We start from the raw sequence: 27,992 nt of genomic DNA on the forward strand, positions 1-27,992 counted from the left end.
CACCAGGTTTATACAAGGAGAGAAAAATGTGAGTGCGGACCTGTTGAGCGAAGGAGAACAACTTCTCTCGACGAAGTGGGACGTTGCACATGGAGGTTTGCCAGAGCCTGTGGAAGTTGTGGGCCGTCCGGTAGTAGATCTGTTTGCGACAGCCAGAACAAAAAGGTTACCAACCTATTGCTCTCCGGTTCCAGACCAGGAAGCAGTGGCGGTCGACGCATTCCTGATGGATTGTCAAACTTAGATCTGTACGCTTTTCCTCCGTTCAATGGTACTGGGGAAAGTGATGAAGAAGTTCAGGGAGAGCCAAGGAACGAGGATGACCTTAATAGCCCCGTTTTGGCCGGCCCAAAGTTGGTTCACAGAGGTACTGGAATGGACAGTAGATACGCAAGGACTCTTCCTCTAAGAGTAGATTTACTCAGACAACCCCACTTCGACAGGTTCACAAGAATACCCTCGCTCTGGGTCTGACTGCGTTCAGACTATCGAACGTCTTGTCAGAGCGAGGGGATATTCTAGAGAGGTGGCCAGTGCAGTGGCTAGAGCCAGAAGAACCTCCACAATCACAGTATATCAGTCGAAGTGGGAGAATTTCCGGAAGTGGTGTAAGAACAGGAAAGTGTCTTCTCCAGTACCTCTGTGACCCAAATCGCAGATTTCCTTCTATACTTGAGGAAGGAATTGGGCTTGTCAGTTTCGACAATCAAAGGTTATAAGAGTATGCTAACCTCAGTGTTTAGACACAGAGATCTAGACATCTCGAATAACTTAGACCTTAGAGATCTGATTAGGTCATTTGGTACGAAGAAACAACCACAATGCAGGCCACCTGCTTGGAACCTCGATGTGGTCTTGAAGGATTTAACTTCTAGCAAATTCGAGCCTTTAGAGAAATCCTCTCTGAGAGATGTTGCTAAGAAAACTATCTTTTTAGTAGCTTTGGCAACTGCTAAAAGAGCTAGTGAGCTTCAGGCCATATCGAAGAAGGTGGGATGGAGACATGGCAACGCAGTGTGTTCATTCCAAGAAGGTTTCTTGGCCAAGAATGAGAATCCAGCTAATCCTTGGCCAAGATCCTTTGAAGTTTTGGGTCTCTGTCTGAGTTAGTGGGTCACGAGCAAGAAAGAGTTCTCTGCCCAGTGAGAGCGTTGCGGTTTTATATGGAAAGAACAAGAGATATCAGAGGGAATTCTGATGCTCTGTGGTGTTCAGTTAAAGACCCCAGTAGACCCATGACGAAGAACGCTCTAGCTTTCTTCATGAGAGAGTTAATTAGAGAAGCTCATATGTTGTGTCTGATTATATATTGATAATTGTTATGGGTATAGATAAGTGATTATATATTGTATAATTGTTATGTTATGGGTTTATATTTTATGCATTGTGAAATATGCGGTGGGTGTCCTATATATAGACAACATGTGGTAGATTCTAGAAGGTGTCTGTTGATGTATTTAAGTTGTGTGTGACGTCATAGGCTGTGACGTCATAGACAAGATGGCGGCGGCGGCGTCGGCAGGATGTAAACAATAACACGGGGAGTAGAAAGCACGTGGTGGTGTGTGGTGGTTAGGGAGGGGAGCTCTCTTCTGGTAGGAGGTTTAGTTTTTTTTGGGTCGTAAGTCTTGTGGTGCTGGTGTTTTAAGGTGATTTCTGGAGTGTACTGGAGTTGGAGAAAGCGTACAGGTGGGTAGATTATTCATTTTTATAGAGAAAGAAAGGAGTTAGGCTAGGCCAAAATTCAAACTGGTAGCAGAGCGGTGGTTGATCAAAGATGCCTGGATCGACAGTGAACAAAGGAGACTACTAGATGGAGAAGGGAATGTCCTAGGTTTAGCGGGATACAAGAAGAATACAAAGAATGGAAAGGTCAAGCCGAAGATTGGTATTGTTGTATGGAGAAGATACAAAATACCCGGCGATAGAAATGAGAATGAGCTTAAAAGGGAAAGCCCGAGAGCTAGTGGAAGCATTAGATAAAGATAAACTTACTGGTACAGAGGGTCCAAAGTTAATCCTAGAGAAACTAGATAAAGCCTATCTAAAAGACCTCGGTAATGGAGAATTACGGTAGAATAAAAAAGATACCTTCTAATAAGAAGAGAATCTAGTGAAAATATGGCGGACTATTTAATTAGATACGAGAAGGCAGCATCTGAGTGTGAAAGAGCAATGGGGAAAGGCGCGCTTGAAGGCGAAGTCAAGGGTATCATGTAATAGAGCAAGCAAATCTCACGGAAAATCAAAAACAAATGGTATTATCGGCTTGTGGGCAAGAAAAAGCTAGAGTACGGAACAGTGTCGCAAACAATGAAAAGACTATTTGAGGGATTAGGGACTAAAGAGGAACGGGAATGGTGGGGTTCGTCAGAAGGCAATGCCAGTTCTGGGAGAGGGAGGGAAAACCAAAGATATCGGGGAAGATGGAACCGAGGGGGGGGGGTGGAAGGGTGGTAGAAATCCTATAAACAAAGAAGGGAAGGTAACAGTATGGTGCAATATGCAGCTCAGAATGGCATTGGGCTAGGGATTGTCCTCAGAATTTTTCATAATAGGAAGAAAACTGAAACAAGACTAGAAGAAAATAAGGTAAAACAGAAAATGGGACAGAAGAAGAAGAGGTTATGTAGGAGAAGTTAATAAAATAGTGGAAGCATCATGGGAGGTGGTTGATGCCAATTTTGGACACAGGGTGTAAATCAACAGTTTGCGGGGAATTGTGACTAGCACGTATTGTCATGGATTTGAGTCAGGAAGAGTTGAGGAGAATGAGGGACACTAGGACAGAGTCTAATAAAGTGTTTAATTTTGGTGAGACATCTTATAAGTCCAGAGGAATAATAGAAATACCTGTGATACTAAAAACAGGAAAGTTTTATTTGAAGACGGAAATTCTGCAAGGTGATATACCCTGGCTGATAGGTAAGCAAACCATGAGTAAAATGGGTATGACCCTAAATTTGAAAGAAAATTGTGTCATAGTAGAAGTATTAGGGGAATGAAAGTAGAGTTAAGAGAAGACGAACAGGGTCATTTAAGAGTGCCTATAAGGAGGAGGAAGGTAGAAGAATTATTACTGGAGGGTTGGAAGGGAAAGAATCCGAGGGAAATTAAGAACACAATGAAGAAATTACATTTACAGTTTGGTCATGGAAGTGGAGATAAAATATGGAAGCTAACAGAGGAAGCACAATGGAGTAATGGGTAATCGAAAAAGAAACAAAAAGAGGAAATAAGAAGGTACTAACGGAACTGATTAAAAATTGTGAGGTTTGTAAAAAATACAAAAGAAACCCCGCCAAACCGGTAGTAGGCTTTTCTTGGAGTAAAACGTTCAATGAAGTCGTAGCGATGGATGTGGGAGAGATAGAAGAGAGAAAGTTCTTGGTAATAGTGGATATGGCAACGAGATATTGTCAGGCCTGTTGGATAAAAGATAAGAAACCAGAAACTATAATAAAGATACTTTTTGAGTGCTGGTTTGCTATATTTGGAGCACCCTCCAAAATATTGTCCAGATAATGGGGGAGAATTTTCAACAAAATGAAAAAGTAAGGAGGATGGCAGAAAAATGGAATATTTAAAGTATTAGCCACAGCATCAGAATCTCCGTGGAGCAACGGATATGTGAAAAGACCGTAGCATGATCAAGGGAAGTGTAAGGAAGATGATGGAGGAAGAGGAAGTAGATTGGTCCCTAGCTTTGAAATGGGTGTGAGTGCTAGAACTGTTTAATGAATAATGGAGGTTTCTCTCCCAACCAATTAGTATTTGGAAAAAAACCCTTCACTGCCTAACCTAATAGGAGAAGAAAGTTCTAGTCCTGCAAGCAGAGAAAAAGGGATGGAAGAGGGTATGGTAAGGGACACACTGAATGCAATGCACAAGGCCAGAGAAGCATTTATAAAAAAATGAGTCCTGTAATAAAATAAGAATAGCGCTAAAACAAAAACATCAGAGAACATAAATTTGAAGAAGCAGTGGTAGGAGATGAGGTATTCTATAAGAGGGAAAATGAAAATGAATGGAGAGGACTGCTCAGGTAGTGGGAGTATCGGGGAAAACAATAATAGTCAAACATGGGGATTCTTTAAGAGAAGTAGCTAGGATACATGTGACAAGGATTCAACGAGATCACCAGATACAGAAGAGATATCGGCTAGAATAGATAAATCCCATGGGGTGAAAGGTAGGTCAGATGGCCCAAATGAAGGGAAAGTAGATTGGCTGGAAGGAGAGGAGATAATGGGTGAGAGAAGGAATGCAGCACAAGAGACTATAGAAAGAGAGGTGATAGAGGAAACAGTGGAAGATAACGGGCAAAGTGGGTCAATAGAAAGCGAGTTAATGGAAGAGATACCAAAATTCAAAAAAGGGAAATAGAGTTAGGGCTATAAACAATGATACAGGACAAGTAGAAGAATGGACTATTTTAGGTCTTGCAGGAAAAAGATCAAGCCAAGCATGGGCTGATTCGTACAATAATACGAGACTCACAGTCAGGTGACAAAGGGTGGGTTAACTTGAGGGATTATAGTCAGGTAGAAAAAAATTGAAGATGAAGAGGAGGTGTTGCTGGGATTTGAAAATAGAAGATGGCCATACTCAACTGGGTTATATTATTTCTTTGACAGATGGGAAGAGGAGAAGTCCCATATGGTGGAAGTCTAGGAAATCCAGGAGAGTGGCAAAATCCACCATTGAGGCTGAAGCCCTGAGTGTTGGGGAAGCTGTAGAAGGATTGATATATTTCAAGCATTTGTGGGAAGAGGTAGTAGGAGGGAGAAAATTTAGAAGCCTTGGTTAACACTGATAGTAAAACACTAATGACGCCATCAAATCGAGCACTGGTGTAAGTAGCAAGAGATTAAAAATAGATATTGCTGCAATAAGGGAAACCCATTGAATCCGGGGAAATAAAGGAGGTGAGATGGATAAAAGGAAAGGAGCAAGTGGCTGATGTATTAACTAAAGCAGGAGTTTCAGGGGAATGTATTAGAAATTATGTAGAGGGTAAGAGTTGGAGGACGAAGGAAATAAGAGGGGAATACTAGGTTAGGAAACAGTCGGAGGGGAGGGAGAAAGAGATAAGTGTGATTATATATTGTATAATTGTTAGGGTGGGATTTTATGCATTGTTGAAATATGGTGGGTGTCCTATATTATAGACAACCATGTGGTAGATTCTAGAAGGTGTCTGTTGATGTATATTTAAGTGTGTTGTGACTATAGGCTGTGACGTCATAGACAAGATGGCGGCGGCGTCGGCAGGATGTAACAAACAATAACACGGGGGAGTAGAAAGCACGTTGTGTTGGGGGGTGGTGGTGGTAGGGGAGAGCTCTCTGTATGGTAGGAGTTGTTTTTTGGGTCGTAAGTCTTGTGTGTGGTGTTTTAAGAAGGTGATTTCTGGAGTACTGGAGTTGGAGGAAAGCGTACAGGTGGGTAGATTATTCATTTTTATAGAGAAAGAAAGGAGTTAGGCTAGGCCAAATTCAAAGTGTCAAGAGCAGAGCTTTTGGTTTGGTGATTTTGAAAGTGAAGGCTCATGAAGTCAGGGCAGTTGCGACTTCATTAGCTTTTAAAAAGAATTTAGCCCTCAAGGAAATTATTGAATCCACTTATGGAGAACTAATTCAATATTTGCGTCTCATTATCTTAGAGATGTGTTCAGACAACCTTTGATAATTGTCAGACGCTAGGTCCATACGTGGTCCTCTGGTACAGTATTGGGCAAAGGAGTTACTACCCATAACCTTCTTTTAAGCTAGTTGATTTTTATTAGGTGATGGTGTTTGTGTTTTGGTCGTCTGAGAAAAGTGTGCGGTACTTTCTATCAGTCTTGTTAGTATTATCCGGTGATGGTGTGTGTGTAGTTCAGGTAAATGATCTATTACTAGCTTGAATGCCGTGGCATAAGAGGGCTGTACGGTTCTGTCAACACATTGGTCACGTCCAGTTGTCAGTTCCAGTCTTAGCTTCTTAAACAACACAGGACACTCCTTGTTGAGAGCTACTAAGGTTTAAGCAAGGCTTAGAGGCAGGACCTATGAAGTCAGCTACCATTAGCAGGTAAGGAACCTAGAGTTTAACTAATATTTTAATAATATTTTATACCTCTAATAAGTTGCTGTCTTTGACCACCTCCAAATGTGTCAATCAGCTATATATATACCTGCCAGGTAAGTGTCATACATTAAATGAAGTTTTTATGTTTAAAAACAAAGTTTAATGTATACTTAACCTTGGCAGGTATATATAATTTAATTCCCACCCGCCTCCCCTCAGGAGACAGGGTTCAGAGAAAATCTGGCCCAATTGGGAAACGGTTCCTAGCGCTAGCGCCACGGTAAACGGTTGTGGTGGTTGCCATGAACTACTAATAGGTTACTAGCGTTTGCCGCGAGTTTGATTTCAAAAATGCCAGGTGGAACAGAGAATATAGCTATATATATACCTGCCAGGTAAGTATACATTAAACTTTGTTTTAACATAAAAACTTCATATTACCAAACATGCTTCATCTTGTGGTTGTAATGAATGCTTTGTAAGTACATATAACCAACTAACTACCAAGACAGAGGACACAGTACGAAATTGTATTGACAATTTTACCAAATTAAGGAGGTGCCCTTATTTTAACACAACAACATGAGAACGAATTATGTTCTGAATCCTTAAAACCAAATTACAAAAAGGAAATTATAAATCAAAAATAGACTTATTAATATTCAACTATGAAAAACAAACAACAATCGCAGAATCTAATAACAACATACAAATACAACGATTAAAAAAACCACACAAAAGAAATTCACAAATGCATATAAACTACGAGATAAAGTAAAAATCAGCAATCAATTTACAGAATTTAACACCAATTCCTCCCAATAATGGAATATAAAATCATTCAATGGAATATAAATGGTCTCTTAACCCGACTACGTCTGGGTGAATTACAAAGAATCATACGAGACAACAACCCAATGTGCATATGTCTACAACATATAGGAAGTAAACCCTACAAATATCCAACACTATAAAATTGCCTGTTATTCACCCAACTGACGGTGGAAAATTAGGCACAGCCATATACGTTCATAATAGCATTACATATGAACCTGTTTTTGATCATACCATCTATGCCATATCAAATACATCAATTAAACTGTATATGCCTGATAAAAGTAAAATTACTATTTGTAATTTATATAACCAACCAAATTTCAATGCAAATTCAGTGATTTTTTGCTGAAACATTAGCAAAAGTATACAGGAACCCAAACACTAACCCCTTATCAAATAGTAGATTTTTAATGCACATAATCCATTATGGGATATTAATAAAACCCCCACGACACATTTCGGAATCAACATAGAAGAAACTACTATAATGAAAACACAATCTGTATTGTCTCAATGAAAGCGAAGTTCCAACATCATCAATACACACCTAAACCTTTTCTTCAATTGATTTCATTTCCATGTTCAAATGATGTAGCGGAGAAATTTGAATGGAACGTCCTAGATGATTCATACACAGTGACCATTTTCCAATCATTCTGAACTACTTAAGTAATGTCAAAATATTGCCACCTACCAAGATAATAATATCCAAAAAGCTAACTGGGATAAATATTTCCTATACACACGAAACATACCACCATTCCCACATAATGAAGATCACAATACTACATGTGAATCCTTCTCAAACTTCATAATAAATGCTGCAGAATATAAAAAGTATTCCAAAAACCAAAACACATTCCACAAATCCCCTGTCCCATGGTGGAATCCAAACATTAACAACATTAAGTAAAATAAAACATATATTGAGTCGCAATCTAAACAGACTCAAAACTCGCATCCTAAATCACTCAACAAAAATGCCTATAGTATAAACATATTAAACAAAATAGTTATAACAAACATAACAATTAAACCACATTAAACCACTATATAACAAACTATACAAGCCAAATTTAGAAAAACGGTGTTAATAGCTGCAAAAAATCGCATCATGGAAGGAATAAATGCCTCAACATATCTTCAAAACCACATCCACAAGGGATGTCTGGCAAAAGATAAGGAACAAAATCAATGGAAAAAACAATTATAAGACCTCCAAGAAGTGCAATACATTTAAATGGAAAAATATACCATGATACTTATGAAAATATCAAACATAATTTTTTTTTGGGAAAAACATTTTGAAAAAAACATCAGTGCTTACTCCAGCCTAGATACACATTTTCAAAGTATCAGAAACAAAAAAGAAAATATAATACTCAATTTGAAACTCTTGAAGACCTGGAATATAACTATATTTTAACATGGATTTGAACTAGATAATGCCATCAAACTCTTGTCATCCCTCTGCACCAGATATGATAAAATATCATTTGAAATGATAGAAAAATTAGCTCCTATAGCTAAATCATATTTATTAAAATTTTTACAATAGTATTCTGGCTAAAACGTGTCTTTCCTGATAAATGGAAACATGACCATAATTATTCCAATAAACAAACCAGGAAAGGATGCAAGTAATCCATCCAATTATAGGACCGATATCTCTAACAAGTTGCCTATGCAAAATCTTGAGAAAAAATGGTAATTAATGCACGATTAACGTATGTAATAACCCAAAGAAAGCTATTTTAAATTTTACAACACACAATCTGGTTCAATAGCTGGCAGATCACCCTAGATCCCTTAACACCATTTAGAAGATCATATCAAAAAAGGCTTTGAACAAAAGAAATTAACAGTAGCTATATTTTTGATATAGAAAAAGCATACGATACTTAACATGGAAACATAAACATCATGCAAAAACTCCACTCCAAGGGCGGACTAAGAGGCCACTTACCAAATATTTATTAAGAACTTCTTAACAACAGAACTTTTCAAGTAAGAGTAGAAAATTCCTACTCAGTAACCTATAAACTGGAAGAAGGAATCCCTCAAGGTAGTGTCTTGAGTGTACATTGTTTGCTTTAGCAATCAATGACATTACTATAAATTTACCAAGTGGTGTAAAAAAACAGTTTATATGTTGATGACTTTGTCATTACTGTACGAGTAGTAATCGAGACATGCTCAGAGAGTTCTCAGTACTGCCATTTCAAATATATGTAGTGGGCAAATTCAGTTGGATTTTTTAAATTTTCAACTGATATAAAACAAAAGCAATCGTCTTCTACAAAGACAAAAGGTGGATGAAGCAAAAAAACCAACAAACATCAAACTGCATCTTTATAGCACTGAAATACAATTTTGTACAAAAATCAAGTATCTAGGAGTAATATTTGATCAACATTTTAAATGGGAAAGAGCACATCAAATACATTAAAGCCAAGGGGCATCAAAGAAAGCCCTTGCCATATTAAAAAAGTTATCACACACTAATTGGGAGCAAAGCGAGACATTTATTAACTGATATATAAGGCAACAGTCTTATCATAATAGATTACTGCTGTCCATATATTCATCCGCCTCAGAATCTGCATTAAAATCCTCCGATGCAGTGCACTTTTGGTGGAGGCAGGTGTTTGTGCCCTTAAAACATCACCGTAATTTTTAATAACAATACAAAGAGGTCTTTCAATGCAAGCAGGATCGTCTCCCTGGCAACTTACTGCTCCAAAACTGTAATCAAGTAAGTTAACAGACAGTTAATAGTACTAGCTCTTTTTTCCTTTCCCAAAAAGAGCTAGATACATAATGAACATACATAATATGAATCCAATTTTCACCCACCAATGGAATTGCCACCACCATGGATTTTAAATAGAGTAAAGATATGTACTCCCTGTCTTACCTACTCAAAAAACAAATGACAAGTACGGAAATGTACCGCCAACATGCTTTGGAGCACATTAGAAGAAAAGGCGACAAATTTATGATATATACAGACGGCTCCAAAAATAATGTTGGAGTAGGAGCATCTGCATATTCGAAAAATATGTTAAGTAAAAAAAGCCTACCTTCAATATCATCAGTATTTACTGCTGAAGTCACAGCCATACAGATGGCTCTAGATATGATATCTGAGGCAAAGGCAAGTGTGTCTGTTATTTTCAGTGACTCACGTAGCGCTATAGATGCAATAAGACAGTATAAACCAGGAAACCAAATAGTACAGGAAATTCAAATAAAAATTCATCAACTCCTCCAATCAGAATATCAATGGAAATATGTTGGATCCCAGCACACGTGGAATAAAGGAAATGAATATGCAGACTCTGCTGCCAAATTAGCCTGCACTATCCCTCCAACAATTTCATATGCCCCAGTGTCAGACTGGGTAAAATCAGTTAAAACATTAATTTACCAGGATTGGAAGAAAGAATGGGCCTCTGTGCCAACAACAAATAAACTTAAAATATAAAAACTGAAGTCTATGCATGGAGGACATCCTCACAGGAGGAAGAGCAAAAGAGGTGATCCTAGCAAGGCTACGTATAGGACACACAAGATTCTCACATGGTCACTTGATGTAAACACACATGCTGACCCAGTGAAATGTACAGATGTCAAACACCCATGACAGTACAGCATTTGCTTGTTGAGTGCCCAAATTGGACCCAGCAAGATCTATTTATCTGCGAAGTTCGGAAATGAAAAATATTCTTGCGGAAAGCAGGGATTTTTCAATTAATAAAATCATAAATTTTTTAAATAAGACGGGTTTCTCAAATAAAGTCTTAATTTTTTTTTTTTTTTTTTTTTTTTTTTTTTTCTCAGGATTGATCCCTGAGAACCAGCCCGAGAAGAGTCTACTTGAGACTCAGAGGTCTGGAAAAACTAACACCTATTAATAATAATCTCTCTCCTCTCTCTTCTCTCTCTCTCTCTCTCTCTCTCTCTCTCTCTCTCTCTCTCTCTCTCTACACACGATTGCATTTATCTTTAGGGTTATAAAATTAAAGATGAGAAAATACAGTAAAAATATAAATGAAAAGCATACAATGTAAATAAAAAATCATGTGTAACAACACAAAATATCCTCTGGCAAGTCAGATGTCTACATACCTCACTTCACCTATCCAACATTGCATTTGCAGCTCCACCCACCTTCCAAAACAACCCTTTCCCAGATCTCCTCTACACAGCCTTTCTGCCCTTCCTCTCCCACAGCACCCAGTCATCCAACGCACCCCCACTTTGAAAACTTCTCGAGGCCTCCCCCACCTCCCAAAACCCTTTCTCAGTCTGCTTGAGGGTAAGTATTGTTCCCCAGCATTTTCCCAAGCCTGTTTATTATTACCAATTATCACAATAATTATGGTAATAAATGGCACTCACAACACTGGAAGCTCTGATAAACTGCTTAATGGTGCCGATAAACCACTTACCGACGCCGATAAACAGCTTACCGGCGATGAAAATTGCATACTGGCAGCAAAAAAGGGATTTTGACGTAAGGAAAAATCTATTTCTGGGCGATTGGCTCGTGTCGCCAGCGAAATATCCTTTAATCTATTATTTCTAGGGTAAATGTACTAACACATACCAGAGAATAAATAAATAAAGAAAAAGGTCAGTATAACTGACTCGCTCACCCTCCCGAGAGTGTCGGTATGAACACTATGGCGAGTGAGACCACTACCACGAGCCAAATGCCAATAGAAATCTCCCACTACTACACAAGAGGGGAGCCGACCCACAGAGTGGGCCGTACCTACTACTACTACTCCATCCCATGCTGCCGACTGCTGCGCCCCTGGTGGCCATCCTGAAGTTAGCAGACAATCTTGGCGATGGGATGGGTAGGGCGGGATTTCGCTGGCGACACGAGCCAATCGCCCAGAAATAGATTTTTCCTTACGTCAAAAATCCCTTTTCTGGGCTCAGCTCGTGTCGCTGCGCGAAAATCGTACCAGAAATAGACCAAGATTGTAGACATTCAAGATAAAAAGTCTCAAATAAAAGAAAAATAAAAATAAAACACATAATTGCTAATAAAGATACAAAATATCACAGATACAAATAGAAATAAAATAAAACTTAAATGATACTTATTGAAACTAATAATATTTCTTAACTAATAATATATACAAGGATACTACAGGAGGCATATCATATATGTACAAAATTAGTATTTGTGTAAAGCTTATGTATCAAAAACATTTAAAGCAATTAATATACAAGTTGAATAAACAAATTCAACAATAACGAAATATAAAGAATGTATATGAATTAATATACAAAACCGTAACCATTATAAGAAGATGTATCTCCTAGCATACTAAGGAGATGACATCCACGAGATCAGTAATCATCACAAATGTGAGTGTCCCTAGCAAAAAAATAAAGGACACCCACTATACCATCATTAAAGCAGCTAAGACACAAGAAGTGAACGTAAATGAACAAGGCAGGAATAGACGAACTGTTGGGTGAGGCAGGTAGAAAGGAGGACTGAATCTTCTACTAAGGATTAGTCAGAGTCAGGGGAAAACTATGTTACCCGCTGCAACTGCTGAAAATTTCAGGGCTTCCAAGGACTTTAAGTAATGACGTTTGAACACTGTCGGTGATTTCCATCAGTATACTTTTTCAACTCATCGAAGTTCATATGTTGGAAATAGTTAATTGAGGTGGCTACTGCCGCCCTGACATCATGTGCTTTTGTTGGAAAAGATTCAGGATTGGCTTGTTTAATGAGTACAGGATTTGTTGCTGATGCCTTTAATAGATAAAGTACCACCTTTTTCTCTCCTAAAGAGAGGACCCGATGAGGATGAGGAGGTCCTAGATAGAAAGGCTCGTAACGTTGAAACTGGGCAAAGAGATATATCTTGTGGAAGGGGTAGTACCTTCCATGGTTCCCACCTCATCAACGGATCTTCATTTTTAGCTAAAAAACTACGTTCTGGTGAAAGTAGCACTTACCCGTGGGAAGGAACTGAATATGATCCGGATCTCTGGATAAAGCCGACAGTTCTGAAATCTAGCCCCTGAGGCTAGGCCTTAACTTAATAAAAATAGAGTTTTTCTCAACAGCATTATAAATGAGCATGTGTCATATTGGTTTCTGAAGCCAGTTTTAGAACATCGTTTAAGAACCATGATACTGACGTAGGCTTACAGAAGGTCTAAGTCTAGCACCAGGCCTTGGGAATAGACGAGAAGTAGGATTCTGTCAAGTCTATGTTGAACCCAAATTGAAAAAAAAAATCTTTTTCAAGGCTGATTCTTCTGTTTGTCGTAATTGTGCTAGCTGCTAAGCCTTTTTTCAAACAAGGATCGAAAAAAGGATATAGCCGAATTGATGTCATGATCTTAATATCAGATTCTTTCAGGAAGGTTGCTAACTTTTTGACAGCAGCATCATACTGTCTCAAAGTTGAATCTCTTATCTGATTCCAAGAAGAGAATATTCTGAGGATCAATATTCGCATCCCTTTTCGCTGCAAACTTCATGAAATCCATAAAGTTAGGGTTTTGAGAATCCCTGAGGAAGCGAACACGTCTTCGTTTGTACTGACTGTGAGAGCTTGGGATTGGGGATCCGAAGAGGACGGAGACCCAGTTCCAGGATGAGAGGATACCAATTGCTCTTCGGCCAGTCTGGGGGCTATTAGAGCCACTTGACCCTTGAATGTCCTGAGTTTTGTTTTAGCACCTTCATGAGAAGATTCACCGGAGGAAAGACATAAATCTTCTCCCATTGTTCCATCTAGAGCCAGGGCGTCCGTGCATAGGCCAGGAGGGTCCAGGTTGGGGGCCACATAACACGGGAGTTTGTGGTTCGCCTGAGATGCGAAGAGATCTACCTGTAGACCGGAATGGAACTCTCTGAAGAAGAACCCATTGGAACGAACTGTTGTCCAGTGACCATTCCGACTCTAGAGGTACTGATCGGGATAGAGCATCTGCTATGACGTTTCTCACTCCAGCTATATGGGTGGAGGAGAGATGCCAACTGAACTGTCCGCCAGAGAATATGGCTACCATGACATGGTTTAGATGACGTGACTTGGAGCCGCCTCTGTTTATACAATGTACTACCACTAGCGCTGTCCAGGACTAGCTTTATGTGGGAGTACTTTGGAGGACGTAATCTTTTTAGAGTCAAGAACAGCGCCATTGCCTCCAGTAACGTTTATATGGAACTGGCGGAACTGGAAAGGTGACCACGTTCCCTGAACCTTTTTGAAACTGGGAATATCCTCCCCAACCGCTTAGTGAGGCGTCTGTGTGGATAGTGATCCCTGGAGGAGGAAACTGAAGGGGCACTGGGGGGGACATGATAGGTTCTTGACTTTCGACCACGGGCCGAAGTCGATTCTTTAGAATCAGAGGAACTGAGGACAATTTGTCCCTGGACCTGATATTTGCCCGTGAGCGCCAATTCTGGTTAGGTCTTTCAGTTTGGCTTTCATTAGGATGTTCGTCACTGATGCAAACTGGAGAGAACCCAGGATCCTTTCCTGAGATCTTCTTGAAGCCAGTTTGTGACTTAGAATTGCTTGACTGACTTTGCTATTTCCTTCCTTTTGGATGATGGAATCGACAGAGTATGGGAGGATAGATTCCATTGAATGCCTAGCTACCACTGAAAGTTTGACTCTGGAGTGAGTCTTGATTTGGTCCTGTTTATCTTGAAGCCTAGATATTCCAGGAACTGAATCACTTTCAGTGTTGCTCTGTTGCATTCCTCGACTGTTGAAGCCCAGATCAACCAATAACGTCGAGATACGCTACTACCATAATCCCTTGCGACCGAGTTGTTGAACAACTACTTCCGCCAGCTTCGTAAACACTCTCGGTGCTACGTTGAGCCCGAAAGGAAACTACCTTGAAGGAGAATGTCTGGTCGCCTATCTGAAGCCTAGATAAGTGGCCGGAAGTGTCTTTGCAATAGGGATATGATAGTAAGGCGTCTTTGTAAGATCGATAGAGGTGGTGACGGCCCACGGGGAAGTAAGGTCCGCACCCCTGCGAGATCGTGAGGCATCTTGAACTTGTCGCAGCGATGGCTAGTTTAACGTGGGGACAAGTCTAAGATTACTCTTCTTTTTTGTGAGCCTTTCTTTGGCACGCTGAACAAGCGACCTTGAAACTTTTAATCTTTTGACTCTCGCTATAGCTCCTTTTGAAGGAGATCCTCCGCATACTCCGTCAGTTCTTTGGAAGGAAATTTTGACGAAGGCCTGGATGGAGGTTGGGGGTTCGATAACCAGCTCCAACCCAGGCCTTTTGACACAATGCTCTGAGCCCACTTGCTGCAGTTCCAACGGTGGCGAAAGTGAAACAGCCTCCCTCCTACCTGAAGTTCTTCATTGGTTCTGGTAACCTCCTCGGCCTCCTCTGAAGTGCTTTACCCTATTAAAGGAGGGACCTCCCGATCCTCTCCCACGAAAGAACGTTTACCTCTGCCTCCCCTACCCGAGCGTCAATATTTCTGAGAAGATTGACTCTCGAATGTTTGGTTGTAAGCGGAGAGATGGCATAAGAGGTGGAGGGCTGAGGCTGAGAGGAGATCACATAATTGGCTGTGATTGAGCCTTTGAAGTGGAGGGCTGGGCTGTTTGGACTAAGGAACCGCCGGAACTTGCTGAGAAAAGCGTGGCTGCTTTTTTCTGGTAGGGCTGGAAACGCCTGGGTTTCCTTTGCCCCCTACCTCTAGCTGCAGGATCTTTGCCTCCTCCTAGCCGTAAGGCCCCAACGGTCCTTAAGGCTCTGGTTCAAACCTCGTAGCCTCTGACTGTACTTCCTTCACCATTGCTTCTGGAAAAGATCTGCTCCCCAGATGCTTGACGAGAGTAACCTATTTGGCTGTGCCGAATGGTTGCTTCTTGTAGGAGCATGCTTCCTACAATTCGTTCTAGCAGTGGCAAACTCAAACATATCTGACTGTACCGTTTGAGTCAGGGATTTGGTCCATGGAGTTTGAAAAAAGCGGCTTCTGCAACCATTAGACTATCGGTGGCCACCTCGGTCATAGCCATAGAATTAATTGATCTGGCTAACCGTGACTTAGTGTCCAAACAAAATCAGCCTGAATAAGGCTATCTGGAAGCCTGGGTAGCTTTTCACCAAACTGCTCCATAGCACAGTCCGGTTTGAGTTTGCCAGCTGAGAAGGTGTTCGGTAAGTCTTCCCATAATTCTCAGGCTGAAGGAAGTAACGGAGATGTAGGATCTGCTTCCTTCAGTTGAGGGCATGGGGTCCCCCTTCTGGGCCGCTGGGATGGTAGAGGTCGCGATCTTAGTTAGGAAAGGGAGTGGGAGTACTCTCATCCATAGTGAAAGATCGTGAAGGGACTCTTGAAGGGTTGGATTTTCGTATTCGAACAATCCATGTCCTCAAACACCTGAGCCATTCTCTCTGAGCCTGGTCACGTGAATAGAGGACCGTCTCCTTCGGTACCCTATCATCTCGAATCATGGCTGAGGCGGTGAGCCTTGCGTAGCCGATGAAGGGAGGCTGAAGGTCTTGCCGGGTAGAACTCGAAGTCCTCTATTCTTTCGAGTTCCAAATTCCGGTATAGAAAATGAGACCGTCTTGGAAGGGGGCGTATGACGCTACTCTCCACGGGTTGTTCATCGAGAACGGAGGTAGCGAGTCATACGGGGGAAGCTGAGCTCCACCTTCATTGGAAGATGGAGGAGAGGCTAGAGGAGCTTGGCTCAGTCCGGCTATAATGGAGTCTTGAGAAGTAATCCTATCCGACAAACGAGAGATCATTTGTTCCATGCTACTCTTTAGAGACCCAACCAGGTCGCCCACCTGTTGTAACAGGCCAGCATTGGATTCCAAAGCCGGAGCTGCTGCGGAGGTGGAGGGGTAGCTTTGAATTGGAACCAAAGGTAGCGGAACTGACGACTCAGCCGGAGTGTGAGGATCTCTCTCTGGAGATTTACTCCTCGATGGACTTAGAGCCGACCAGAAGCCTTAGACCTGTCTGCTCCGGGATTCCTAGCCGGAGACTTACGAGAAGAGGATGAGGTCGAAGTCGTCTCTTAGACGACGACGACGTCTTTGTCAAGGATTTCACTGCTTGACCCTTGACTTGGTTCTAACCGAAGCGTCAGAGGAGTATACAATTCACACCCGTAAGCCTTGGAAGGATGAGAGGTTGCAGGAGTAGAAAAACAATTACGCCCAAGTGTATCCCTTGGGCTCACTTACTACCTCGACCAACATGTCCCCTCTACACCTACCATGTTTCTACATTTAATATCCAACGTTGCGACTTCCGAGGGATATCCTGGCCTTAGGCAGTCATGATGCCGCCAGCTGGGTTTGCTGGATGAAGGCGATAGTCCGGGCAGCCTCTGCTGGGTCGACGTACCTTGTCGTCTTCCTCCGGGGAAGATTCGTACCGCCACCTTTTCTCTAGAATGTAGGGCATAACCCTTGGCGGCATTCTTCCCGAAACCCCGCCGACCCAGGCCCGCAGGGTTGCCAGTGCGGTATCCCTCACTGCCGGTGCCTGAAGAGAGGGTATCAATTAGATTTAAGAATAACTTTAAAACTAAAGATAACTTAAAGTATAACTTAAACTTATAGGGCTATAAGGCCCTTTGAATTCCTTAAGTTAGAGTAATTGAAACAACTTCTTAAGAACTAAAACTGATGCGGACCAGCTACCCGGAGATGGAATACTTCCCACCCCGTCTAACAGCTGGCTCACCAGATCATAACATATGGTACACCGTCTCATGTACCAGACCTGGATGTCCCCGTGCGGAGTCGCGCATGGAGCATGGGACCGGCAAACTTCGTGTCCACACGGGTCCTGAAAAGTGTGGCGGCGCATCCCGGATGCTCACAGTTGGTGGTCTGTAAGTGGAAAGACCACATGAGTATCTTAAAGAAAATCACTTACAGGCTAAAGGACAGAAGAACTCCATTGCATGCCGGAGCTCGGAAAAAATTCGGGCATAGCCCCTCCCTTACTAGCCTGAATAGGCTATAACCCCGGAGGTATCCGGTGAAAAGAAGGGAGGGGGGATGGTTTAAGGTACTAAAATAAACATCACATCTTAAACCTAAAAGCTCGAACGTACCGGACTAAGTCCAGTGCGAGGCGGAGTGGTAACTCAGTGAAACGGAGAGGTTAGACGAGACCGAACTGTATGTTCCGGTCCACCAGTTGGGGGTAGACTAAGCACTTTTCCGCTATGATGCCAGGTCCTCCGGTGGTAAAGGAGCCCTAGTAAGGTGGGAAAGAGCCGGTGGGGGCATACAGACAGGGCTAGTAACGGAGCGACGAAATAGTAATGGAGAGGGGGAAAGGCCAGTCGCCCCAACCTTACCATCCGATCGGGCCGAGAGCCGGAGAGTCGAGTCCAGTCTGGGTCTGTCCGTTCCCTCACCCCTCCGCCTGGGGGAGAGTTAGGGAAGCAGCCTCGGGATGCAGAGCGAGCATGGACAGGCCTAGCCACCCCCCCCGACCTCTATGGAAGAGCGGGAGGGGGGAAAGGTTGGAATGGGCAGGCGTCTGGCGGCCTCGTGATTCACATAGTGACCACGGGGCGTAAGGAACACCTAAGCCCTAAAAATAAAACCAACTGACAGCGAGAATGGCTATCGGGAAGCAACCGAACTGACAGCGGTCTGGCTTGCCCTCGTGATCCACATAAGTGCCACGGGGCATAAGGACAACAGCTAAGCCGAAAATAAAACCAACTGATCAGCGAGATGGCTATCGGGAAGCCAACCGAGCTGGACCAGCGGGAACCAAAAGGCCCAAAGGCCGGTGACATAGGCTAAGCGAGCCAGACGCCTAAACTAACCTAACAAAATCACATAGATAACAATACGAATAATAAAATGAAAGAAAGAAAACAAAAAAGTAGGAGAAAAAATCCAGGAGTGTACGACTAACCCGAAGGAAAGTCTACCACTCAAAGCTAGCCGATGCCGATAAAGAGAGCCGTGGCTAGGGTCTGGATGGAAGAGCCTACATAAGGTAAAAGACATGCATGCATGACAAAACCGTGTAGACCTTACCCTAAACAAAGCGGATAATAAAATAGAGCGTACAAAGACAGGGGATGTTCTGGGTATGGGAGACCCAGAACGGACCCATCACGAGGCAGGACCATGCTGCATGCTTCCGACCTAGAGATGTATTTATACCTAAAAAACGGCAATACGTGCTCAGGGCCGGAAAAAACCAAATAGCAATAAACACTGAGTACTTAACTTAGCTGCTGCGATGGCTGCACGCTCCATTGTAATAAAATCCAAACGCAAAGGGCACAAAAAACACAGAGAAGAAAATGGCACGTGTGAATCGTGTGCGCTACTGAAAAGGATGGCCACCAGGGCGCAAGCAGTCGGGCAGCATGGGATGGAGTAGTAGTAGTAGGTACGCCCACTCTGTGGGTAGGCGGCCTCCCCTCTTGTGGGGATTTTTGTAGTGGGAGATTTCTATTGGCATTTGGCTCGTGGTAGTGGTCTCACCTCGCCATAGTGTTCAATACCGACCACTCTCTGGGAGGGTGAGCGAGTCAGTTATCTGACCTTTTTCTTTATTTATTTATTCTCTGGTATGTGTTAGTACATTTACCCTAGAAATAATAGATTAAAGGATATTTCGCGCAGCGACAAACGAGCTGAGCCCAGAAATCTGGTTAACGACATCGTTAGAACAAGCTTTGTGAAATCGAAATGCTCGTTAATCAATGCCGCCTTGTAAGCGGGAACTGCCTGTAACTTATATCTTTGGAGCTTTTGGTTCCCAGTCTAGGTGTGTCAAATAATATTGAGTTTTGGATAATGGCAATCCAGTTAATTGAAAGTTTACTGTATTTTGATTAGTAGAAGGCTTGCACATCATCCTGATATGATTCTACCAGTTTTGAGAACTAGTACTGTAGTTATCTATTCTGTGAAACACCTCCAACATCGCTTCATGGAATGGATTCTGCCATTGGTGCATTGATTGAAATCTGCAGTTCCTACACAAGTACAACTGATTGTCACTTTTGTCAATTACAGGTTGCCCCTATTCTCACTACTGATCCAGTTGTGAATGGATCCAATTTTGGCTTGGATCTGTTGTGAAGTTTTGAAGTTCTGTCTCGTCTGATAGAGTGGCAGAAAGTCTGGCGACCTGTCGTCTGCATAGCCCTGCAGTCAAATTGCTGTCCTGGTTTGTGTTTTTACTCAAGGTACTTCCCTGCTTGGTACTTGGGCCATGGCTGCAGGTCCTAGCATCTGCATGGTCCTGATGCTGCTTGGTCCTATGATCATGTCCATGTCCATGTTTTCTGATACCTGTGATCCCAATCCTGGCATGACTGGGTTGTGCGCCTGTGGTTTTTGGCATCTATGCCATTCTCATCCAGCAGATACTGATCAAATTGTCACCAAATCTACTTCCTTTTGCCGTGTCCCCTAGATCCTGTCATAAGCCCTTTTGCTGACAAATCCCCATGCAGGTCACTTAATGTCAGCTGCTGCTACCTTGTTTCTCCTGCAGCACTGTGAAGGTACGTGGTGGTGCAGAAAAAGTTTAAAACAAAAGGGAAGAAGCGAAGTTTTACCTCCCAGGAAACCACAACCAAGACAAGAACGCTAGTGCCATAAACACTATTATCTTGGAAGTGATGGTGGTTCATCCTTCAGGATTGTTGACTGGAAATCTCATTTGAAAAAAAAAAGTTCCTCTGGTCAGGCAGTCAACTCAATAGGTGAGACCAGTGAGAAAGGAAAACCAATGTGTGCCAATGACATGCATAGCTGGCAGAGTCCTCTTTTGAAAGTAAAAAATGTATGTCACTGTCTTAGTAGGCCATCCATCACAACTTCACTCTGCTAACATTAGATTGGGAAACAAAAAACCAGCTACAAAAGTTGCAATTATTGTAACCTTTCTTATTTTACTAGATTAATCTTTGAAAACACTAACATGGGCAACATCAGCCAAAACATTTGCCCTTATACTGCAGAAGACAGAGGGTCAGATAGCCAGGTGGGAGCTAGAGCTCATGACATCAGGGGTGTGAGTGCTTCCTTGGCATTTAAGAAGAACATGTCTGTGGATAAAATTCTGAAAGCTGGCGTGTGGAAGCGCCAAACAACTTTCACCTCATTTATTTGAAAGATGTTTGCCCATAGATCCTTGGACACCTTTTCCTTGGTCCAGTGGTCAGCCCAACAAGTGATATAGTTCATCCAGTGCCCCTAGGCGGGTCAGTTTGCGTCTAGTCTAAGATGAAGGTATGAAAGTAGAATGAATGGGATGACTGGTCTTTTTTTCTTTACTACTTTCTTCCTACTCCTGTTTAACTACGGGCAATATGAAGGAGAGTACCGTCATGTGCTGGAACGGACTAGATGCAGGTGAGATGGTCAGCCATACTGTGAAGCTATCTTAGCTGATGATATACTTTTCAGTAGCAACACACCCCTCTGGATTATAAGGAAAAGAGGGGTGAAGGTGGATCCAGTCGCAAGGGACAAGAGTAAACAGTAGAATGGTATCTACACCCAGTGGGAGGAAACCAATAGATCCGCTTATATCTTTGGTCCTAGGTTCATTGTCCATTCTCTTAGAATTTCCCTATATATTCGGAAATGGATAAGGTGGCAACTCCCAGTCAGTTTTGTAGAGACCCTTACCTCCCTCCAATAGTAGTCTATCCTAATGTTAAGACCGAAGGTTTGTTTCGTGTATGAACAAATACCAAATTTGTAACTAATTTGTATTTTTCATAACTAACAAACCTGAGTCTTAACAGTTAAAGGCCCACCTCGAACCACCCTCTAGCAGTCTAAACTGGGTAGAAAATATAACGATGGGTCACAGGTAGCCGTAGGCATTCTGGGTATACATGCCCGTGACCTGGTATAGATGCCATTAGTCCCTGGATCTCACAAGTGTAATTTTAATTCTACCGGGTTTCCAGCTTGGCGCTAGTAAATCCTAATGTTAGACTCAGTTTTGTTAGTTATGAAAAATAACAAATTAGTTACAAATTTTGGTATTTTGGGATTACTGAAGCTTAAAATAGTCCGGTTTAGAACTTTACAAATACATCTTACATGGGCCCACTAGGCCCATACAACACATTCAGTGCAGCATTACAATGAAGAAAGTGGCAATGACTAGGAAGTAAATACAGAAATGCAGTTGGTAATTTTAAAAAGACTAAAGTGCAAACCCATTACAGTATTTCATAGCTTATTCTATAGCATTGGCACAAAGTCCCAGACATCTCTTTCAGTCCATGGCTGGGTGGGGCTGATCGGGTACAAGATCTCTCTGGTCTCCAGTGGGCTACTGAATTATTTTTGTGGTCTGCTGTTGTGTGATTGGGAAGTTGGCAGTTTTGCATAAAGCAGTAGATATTTTAATGTATAAATTGTCTTCAACATTTCTATTTAAAACTACCTTGTTATGACAGACAAAAGACTGGTGAATCTGAATATATTCTCATTACAGAGACAAATTGGTTTTTGTGCAAAAATACTTGTGTAAAGCAATAGTATTTGTTGCTTTATGAGAATGGAAATGAAAAGCTTTTTGCAGCTTTCAATAAATGAGATAATGATGATTACCACTAAAAATGTATCAGTCGTTAAAGTCATGCCTGAAATAACAAACAAGGTAGAAATATTACCAGTAGATGATATAAGTACTGCAATTGATAACTGATGCTAAATTCATTTTCCTCTATTGGTAAAATACTACAAAGTTCTTTGTACCATTTGTAATACGCTTAGGTATAGTACTAGGGTATTGGCATTAAAAACCTTATTGTAACTTCTTTATCATAATTATTCAAAACTAGTGCACATAAGATGTATTTTGCTGACTGTACAGGTAAATATTTATCAAGATTGTAAATTACTGAGTTCTTATTTTGGTTATGTTAAGGTTTTTGTTGTAATACTAATTCATTTTTTGTCCACAGGCATGCAGAAACAATGAAAAAAAATATGTGACGTGTTAGAGGGTGGTGGTGAGCTTGGAGTTCATATTTATCTCATAGTTTTTCTTAAATTTATGCAGGCAATCATTCCACTATTGAATATGATTACACTCATAATTTCACGCTTTAGCTTATAGAGACCTTTACGGTATATATATATATATATATTTTTTATTGAGTATAATACTTAAGTTAAATTTGGCTTATATTGATATAATTTGTGGCTTTTGTTTTTGCGGTCTGGTCATTTCCATCTTTCTATTGTGAAGATTATGGAAGAGCCAAGATTATTTATGACAGTCAGGAAAGATGGTCTTACTAATTTGACAGTCAACAGCCACCTCAATACAGTATACAGTATATATATATTTCATGCAAATTACTTTATATGGCTTCAAAAGTCTGTTATGCTTGCATTTTGGCTGAATTAATCATTTTTTTGTTTGCCCATACAGGACAGGATAAAGAATGACCTATATTTGTTAAAAGAAAACAAAGATTGTGATGAAAGTACTCTGTGTTATTCCCTTATTAAAACTTTGCCCTTGAAATTGTTGTTATTAGAGTAATACTCTAGGTGATATGTTGTATAACTGAAAGAGATTAATTGCAAATTTCTGTGAATGTATTTTTATAAAAAAAGATAAATGTTGTCTAGAACTGTACTGAGTATCCAGGGTTCAATGCAATCTTGGTTACCCTTGCAGGATGAGGAAACGCATTACCTTTATTTGGAATAGGTCATTGTGGGTAAGGCCCATCTTTTCACTAGTTACATTGAACTACCTTTATTGCAAAGCTGCCAATGATTTGCTTTGTGTAAGTCTTGCCCACTTGGATGTGCTTATGGATAATCATAATTCATTGACCTAGTGAAAAGTATTTCTTGATAAAAATATAGTATGTGGCTTATGTATTGTACTGTTGGCAGGTTAAAATTGAATACCTTCAAATTTCCTTTGAATTTACCATCAAAAGTCTTGCAAGGTGATTTGACACTGAATTGCGTGTGTAGTTTATCTTATTTTAATTTGTTTTAATAAAGTGGAACTCTTAAGAAGGGTGTTTGATTTTACACAAGTGTACTCAAGATTTACTTACAACTGGAGCTTACTTCATGGTGAAGGAACTTTGGCAGTCATGCTAGCCCAAATCAAGCCATCACCTAAAAAGAATGGTTGTGCAAAGGACTTCTGTAATTGATGGCAAACATTCCCATTAAAGAGAGAGATGTTAAATGATGGCAGATTTACCAGTTAAAAAGAGAGGTTAAGTGAGGTTAAGTTATTAAGATAAAAGGAAAAGGGGACACATTAAATAATGCGACATAGTGGAAGGGGATTGTTTGAAAGACTGGTTGGCCTTCCAGTTCAGAAATTCTATATATGTATGGGACTATAAGTCAAAATTGAACATAAATGTGGGGGATCAAAGGATGGATACATTCATGAAGCTCTCCAGAGTAACGTCCAAAGTAGCAACTTTAGAAAAAGTAGAAGATGGTGGAATCTGAGTCAAGTTGAATGTAAGAACTAGGACAATTATTAAGTGAAAAATAATTCTACCTTATCAGAAAGGTAAAGCAAGGAGACCCACCATGTTATTCCCAATAAAAGTGAAGGAATTTTGCTTAAAGTTATTGAGCAAATTAGCAACTAAGATAAATGAGCATTACAGGCAGTCCCTGGGTTATGTCAGTCTCAACTTACGTCAATCCAAGCTTACACCTCTTTTCACATATATATATTCTTAAAAAAAAAAATTCTGGGTTACAGTGGATGTTCAGACGTTACTTCATTTCAGTCTTATAGGCTGCTGTAAGCAGTGAAAGAATATTTGTACATATTTAGGAGGAAATTCATCAAGGCCATGAATGCGCACCTCACCAGAAGCAAGGTCAATTAGTTTGGCCAACCAAAGGATTAAAGGTAAGGCTTTCATCACTATTCCTCATTTTTAGCAATATTTTAATACAGTGTTCCGGCTTGAGTCGCTCTTCAGGAATGGAACCCCCAACGTAACCTGGGGACTGCCTGTGCTTAGGATAGGCAAAGGTCAAGGCGAGAGAATGTTGGATTAGAGACAGTGGCATGGAAGATTGAAATAAATATCAAAAAGTGCAGTAAAGATACCAAAAAAGAATTGAAAACCTATTTTGATCCTTATAACTGGTACAAGGAGAATTTCATTTTAACAACACTGCCCACTCCCCCTGGCTAACCCCCCATCCACCCAAATGATCAGCACATTCATCTCCCATCTTCGTGAGTAGCCATGGATACATTAAACATAATCTCTTGGAATATTTTTGGCCTCAAGCGGAACATTCCTCTCCTAAACATGTTCTGCAAAAACTTCAAAGGCATCATTGCATTGCAATAAACGCTCCTCTGGCCACATGACCTTGCCATCTGCGATTCAATTCATGAAGACTTCAGAACCTTCTCGACTTCATCGATGCAAGTTACAGATCAAATCATAGCCCGTCGCCCGAAAGGGGGCCTTTCTTTCCTGTGGCACAAATCGTTAGACATGATAAAGGTGATGACCTACAGGAGTGACAGATTGCTGGGGCTTCAAGTGACAGTAGGGAACTCTAAAATCCTGATTATTATTGTTTATATGCCATGGGAAAATAACAATAATTTTGATCATTACTGCATGTTTTCCTAGGGGAGGGGTTACACAGTATTATTCATGATTTTTCTGCTGATCATATTTTGTATAATCGGGACCTTAATTCCCACCCCACAAAACAATTTTATAATGAACTTACTCGCTTCTGTCAAAATCATGCTCTCCAAATTAGCGATGTAATGCTCCTCCCTCCCTCCCTCCTATTCATATGTACATAATAGAGCGGACACTATTGCAACCTCCTGGCTGGACCACTGCATCACATCTCCACAATTTCATGATTCTATTATGACCTGCAATATTCGCTATGATCTTGCAACGGGCTACGATCACATCCCATCACAGGTGTCATTCAGTACCCCTTCCCTCCCTACCAAGAACCCCCTAACTGTTCGCCCACCAACAATAAATTGGGATTTTAAAAACCAACAGAAAACCAGATACTTTAGGGCGACCACGGAAACCAGGTTGCGGTCAATAGTTCAACTGGCAGACGCCTTACTTGTATTTAACACAAAAATTGTAGAAATGACCACCACAGGAGAGATCTGAATGAATTCTATTCGAACATAATCCTCGCTATGCTTGTTTCGGGCAGGACTGCCTACAGATTTCGTGAAGGCAATTCTCGTAATATACCTGGATGGAATGACTTGGTTAAAGATCTGTATACATATTCACGAGAAATGTTTTTACTGTGGAGGGAAAATGGTAGCCCCAGGGACGGGCACACTGTATTACTAATGAGACAGGCAAGAGCACAGTTCAAACTTGCTCTTAAGCACTGCAGGTTAAATGTAAAACAACTAAGAGCCGATGCAATGTCTAGAAAATTAGAGTCTGGTGATTATCCTCATCTTTGGAAAGATACCCAGTCCTTAATCCCAAAACTAAAAAGCTATCACAGAGAGTAGGGGAAGCAGTCGAGACGAAGCTATCGCAAGTATGTGGGGCGATCACTTCAACAATATCCTGAATTGCAAAAATGATCAAGATTCCCGAAGGGATGTAGATAACCTCCTTACTGACAAACATTCATTTCATTTTGCAGACCGTATTACGCCAGGTAACATCAGCGATGCCATAAGCAGCCTACCTAATAATAGATCGCCCGGCTGTGATGGTCTTCCTGCAGAGGCCTTGAAATTCTGCCATCCGATAATTTACATTTTGCTAGCTGCCCTATTCAATGCATGCATAATTCACTGTTTTCTTCCAGACTCCCTACTCTTAGTTCACTTGATACCATTAATCAAAAACAAGCTAAAGGGTGCCGCTGACCCTGGCAACTACCGGCCGATTGTAATCACAACGATCACATCAAAGATACTTGAGTCGGTTCTTCTAGTGAGACTTCTCCCCTTTCTACACACCACTGACAACCAGTTCGGGTTTAAAGCAAACCACTCAACTGACACCTGCATCTACATACTGAAAGAATTACTGAACTACTACCTATCATCAGCCTCTCCTGTTTTCCTTTGTTTTGTAAATGTGAGAAAGGCATTTGACAGAGTAATTTACCTGAAGCTGCATAAAAGGGGCACACCCCTGTATCTAATTGGCATTTTACATCGCTGGTTCTCCACACAGCAATTCTGTGTCAAATGGGGTAATGTATTATCGTACACCTTCGGCTCCCTAAACGGGCTTCATCAAGGGGGCATTCTCTCTCCATACCTTTTTAATACATACACAGATGCCTTGAATGTCAAACTGAACTCTCTCCCAATCGGATGCACCGTCAAAGAAACAACTATAAACAACCTCTGTTATGCCAACGATATGGTTCTGATTTCCCCATCAGTGCAAGGTCTCCAACGACTCATCGACACTTGCCGCCAGTATGCAGAGGAATTTGATATAATCTACAACGAAACCAAGACCCAGTGCATGTCGCTGCTCCCAAGATCGCTTAAGCACATTGCCGAACCACAAATTTTCCTTGGAAACCATAGGCTGGAATTTGTGCACAAATTTCTGTATCACATTATCACCGACGACCTAAAAGATACGGCAGACATTGAACAGAGGCGTCGTAACTACGTGCATCTGGCAACATGATTGCAAGGAGGTTTTTGCCTAATGTCCAGCGAGATGTGAAAACTGCTTCTCTTCTGCTCGTGCTGCTACAGTTCTATGGGTGTTTCCCTCTGGACGAACTATACCCGAGACACCATGAGATGCATCACTGTTGTGCACAATGACATTCTGAGATGCCTCACAAACACTCCCCGCTACCACTCCGCCACACAGATGTTCATAGAAAACCACCCGGACAATTTAAAAATCATTGTTAGGCCGAACAATGTCCATCTGGTACGAGTGAGAAACAGCAGCCAACTCGCTCATACAAAGCATCCTAAGGAGTGAAGCAAGAAGAAGATCTAAATTGTGGGAAAGATAGGAAAATGAGGCCTTTGTCCCCTAAAGGACTTTATCTCTGTA

The 27,992-nt window shown here is 41.3% G+C and overlaps 1 protein-coding gene across 1 annotated transcript in view; it reads left to right on the forward strand.

Annotated features, from left to right (window-relative positions):
- LOC135207266 (ubiquitin-like-conjugating enzyme ATG3) overlaps window positions 1–23,315 on the forward strand; it is a 118,001-nt gene extending 94,686 nt beyond the window's left edge. Inside the window, 3 exon segments of the mRNA XM_064238920.1 lie at window positions 22,890–22,907; window positions 22,909–22,997; window positions 23,000–23,315. Of these exon segments, the coding sequence (XP_064094990.1) occupies window positions 22,890–22,907; window positions 22,909–22,997; window positions 23,000–23,037 (145 nt within the window). The 3' untranslated portion in view covers window positions 23,038–23,315.
- The last annotated feature ends 4,677 nt before the right edge of the window (window positions 23,316–27,992 follow it).

The sequence above is a fragment of the Macrobrachium nipponense genome, chromosome 32 (assembly GCF_015104395.2).
Source record: "Macrobrachium nipponense isolate FS-2020 chromosome 32, ASM1510439v2, whole genome shotgun sequence".
In the NCBI taxonomy this organism is placed as follows: Eukaryota; Metazoa; Arthropoda; class Malacostraca; order Decapoda; family Palaemonidae; genus Macrobrachium; species Macrobrachium nipponense.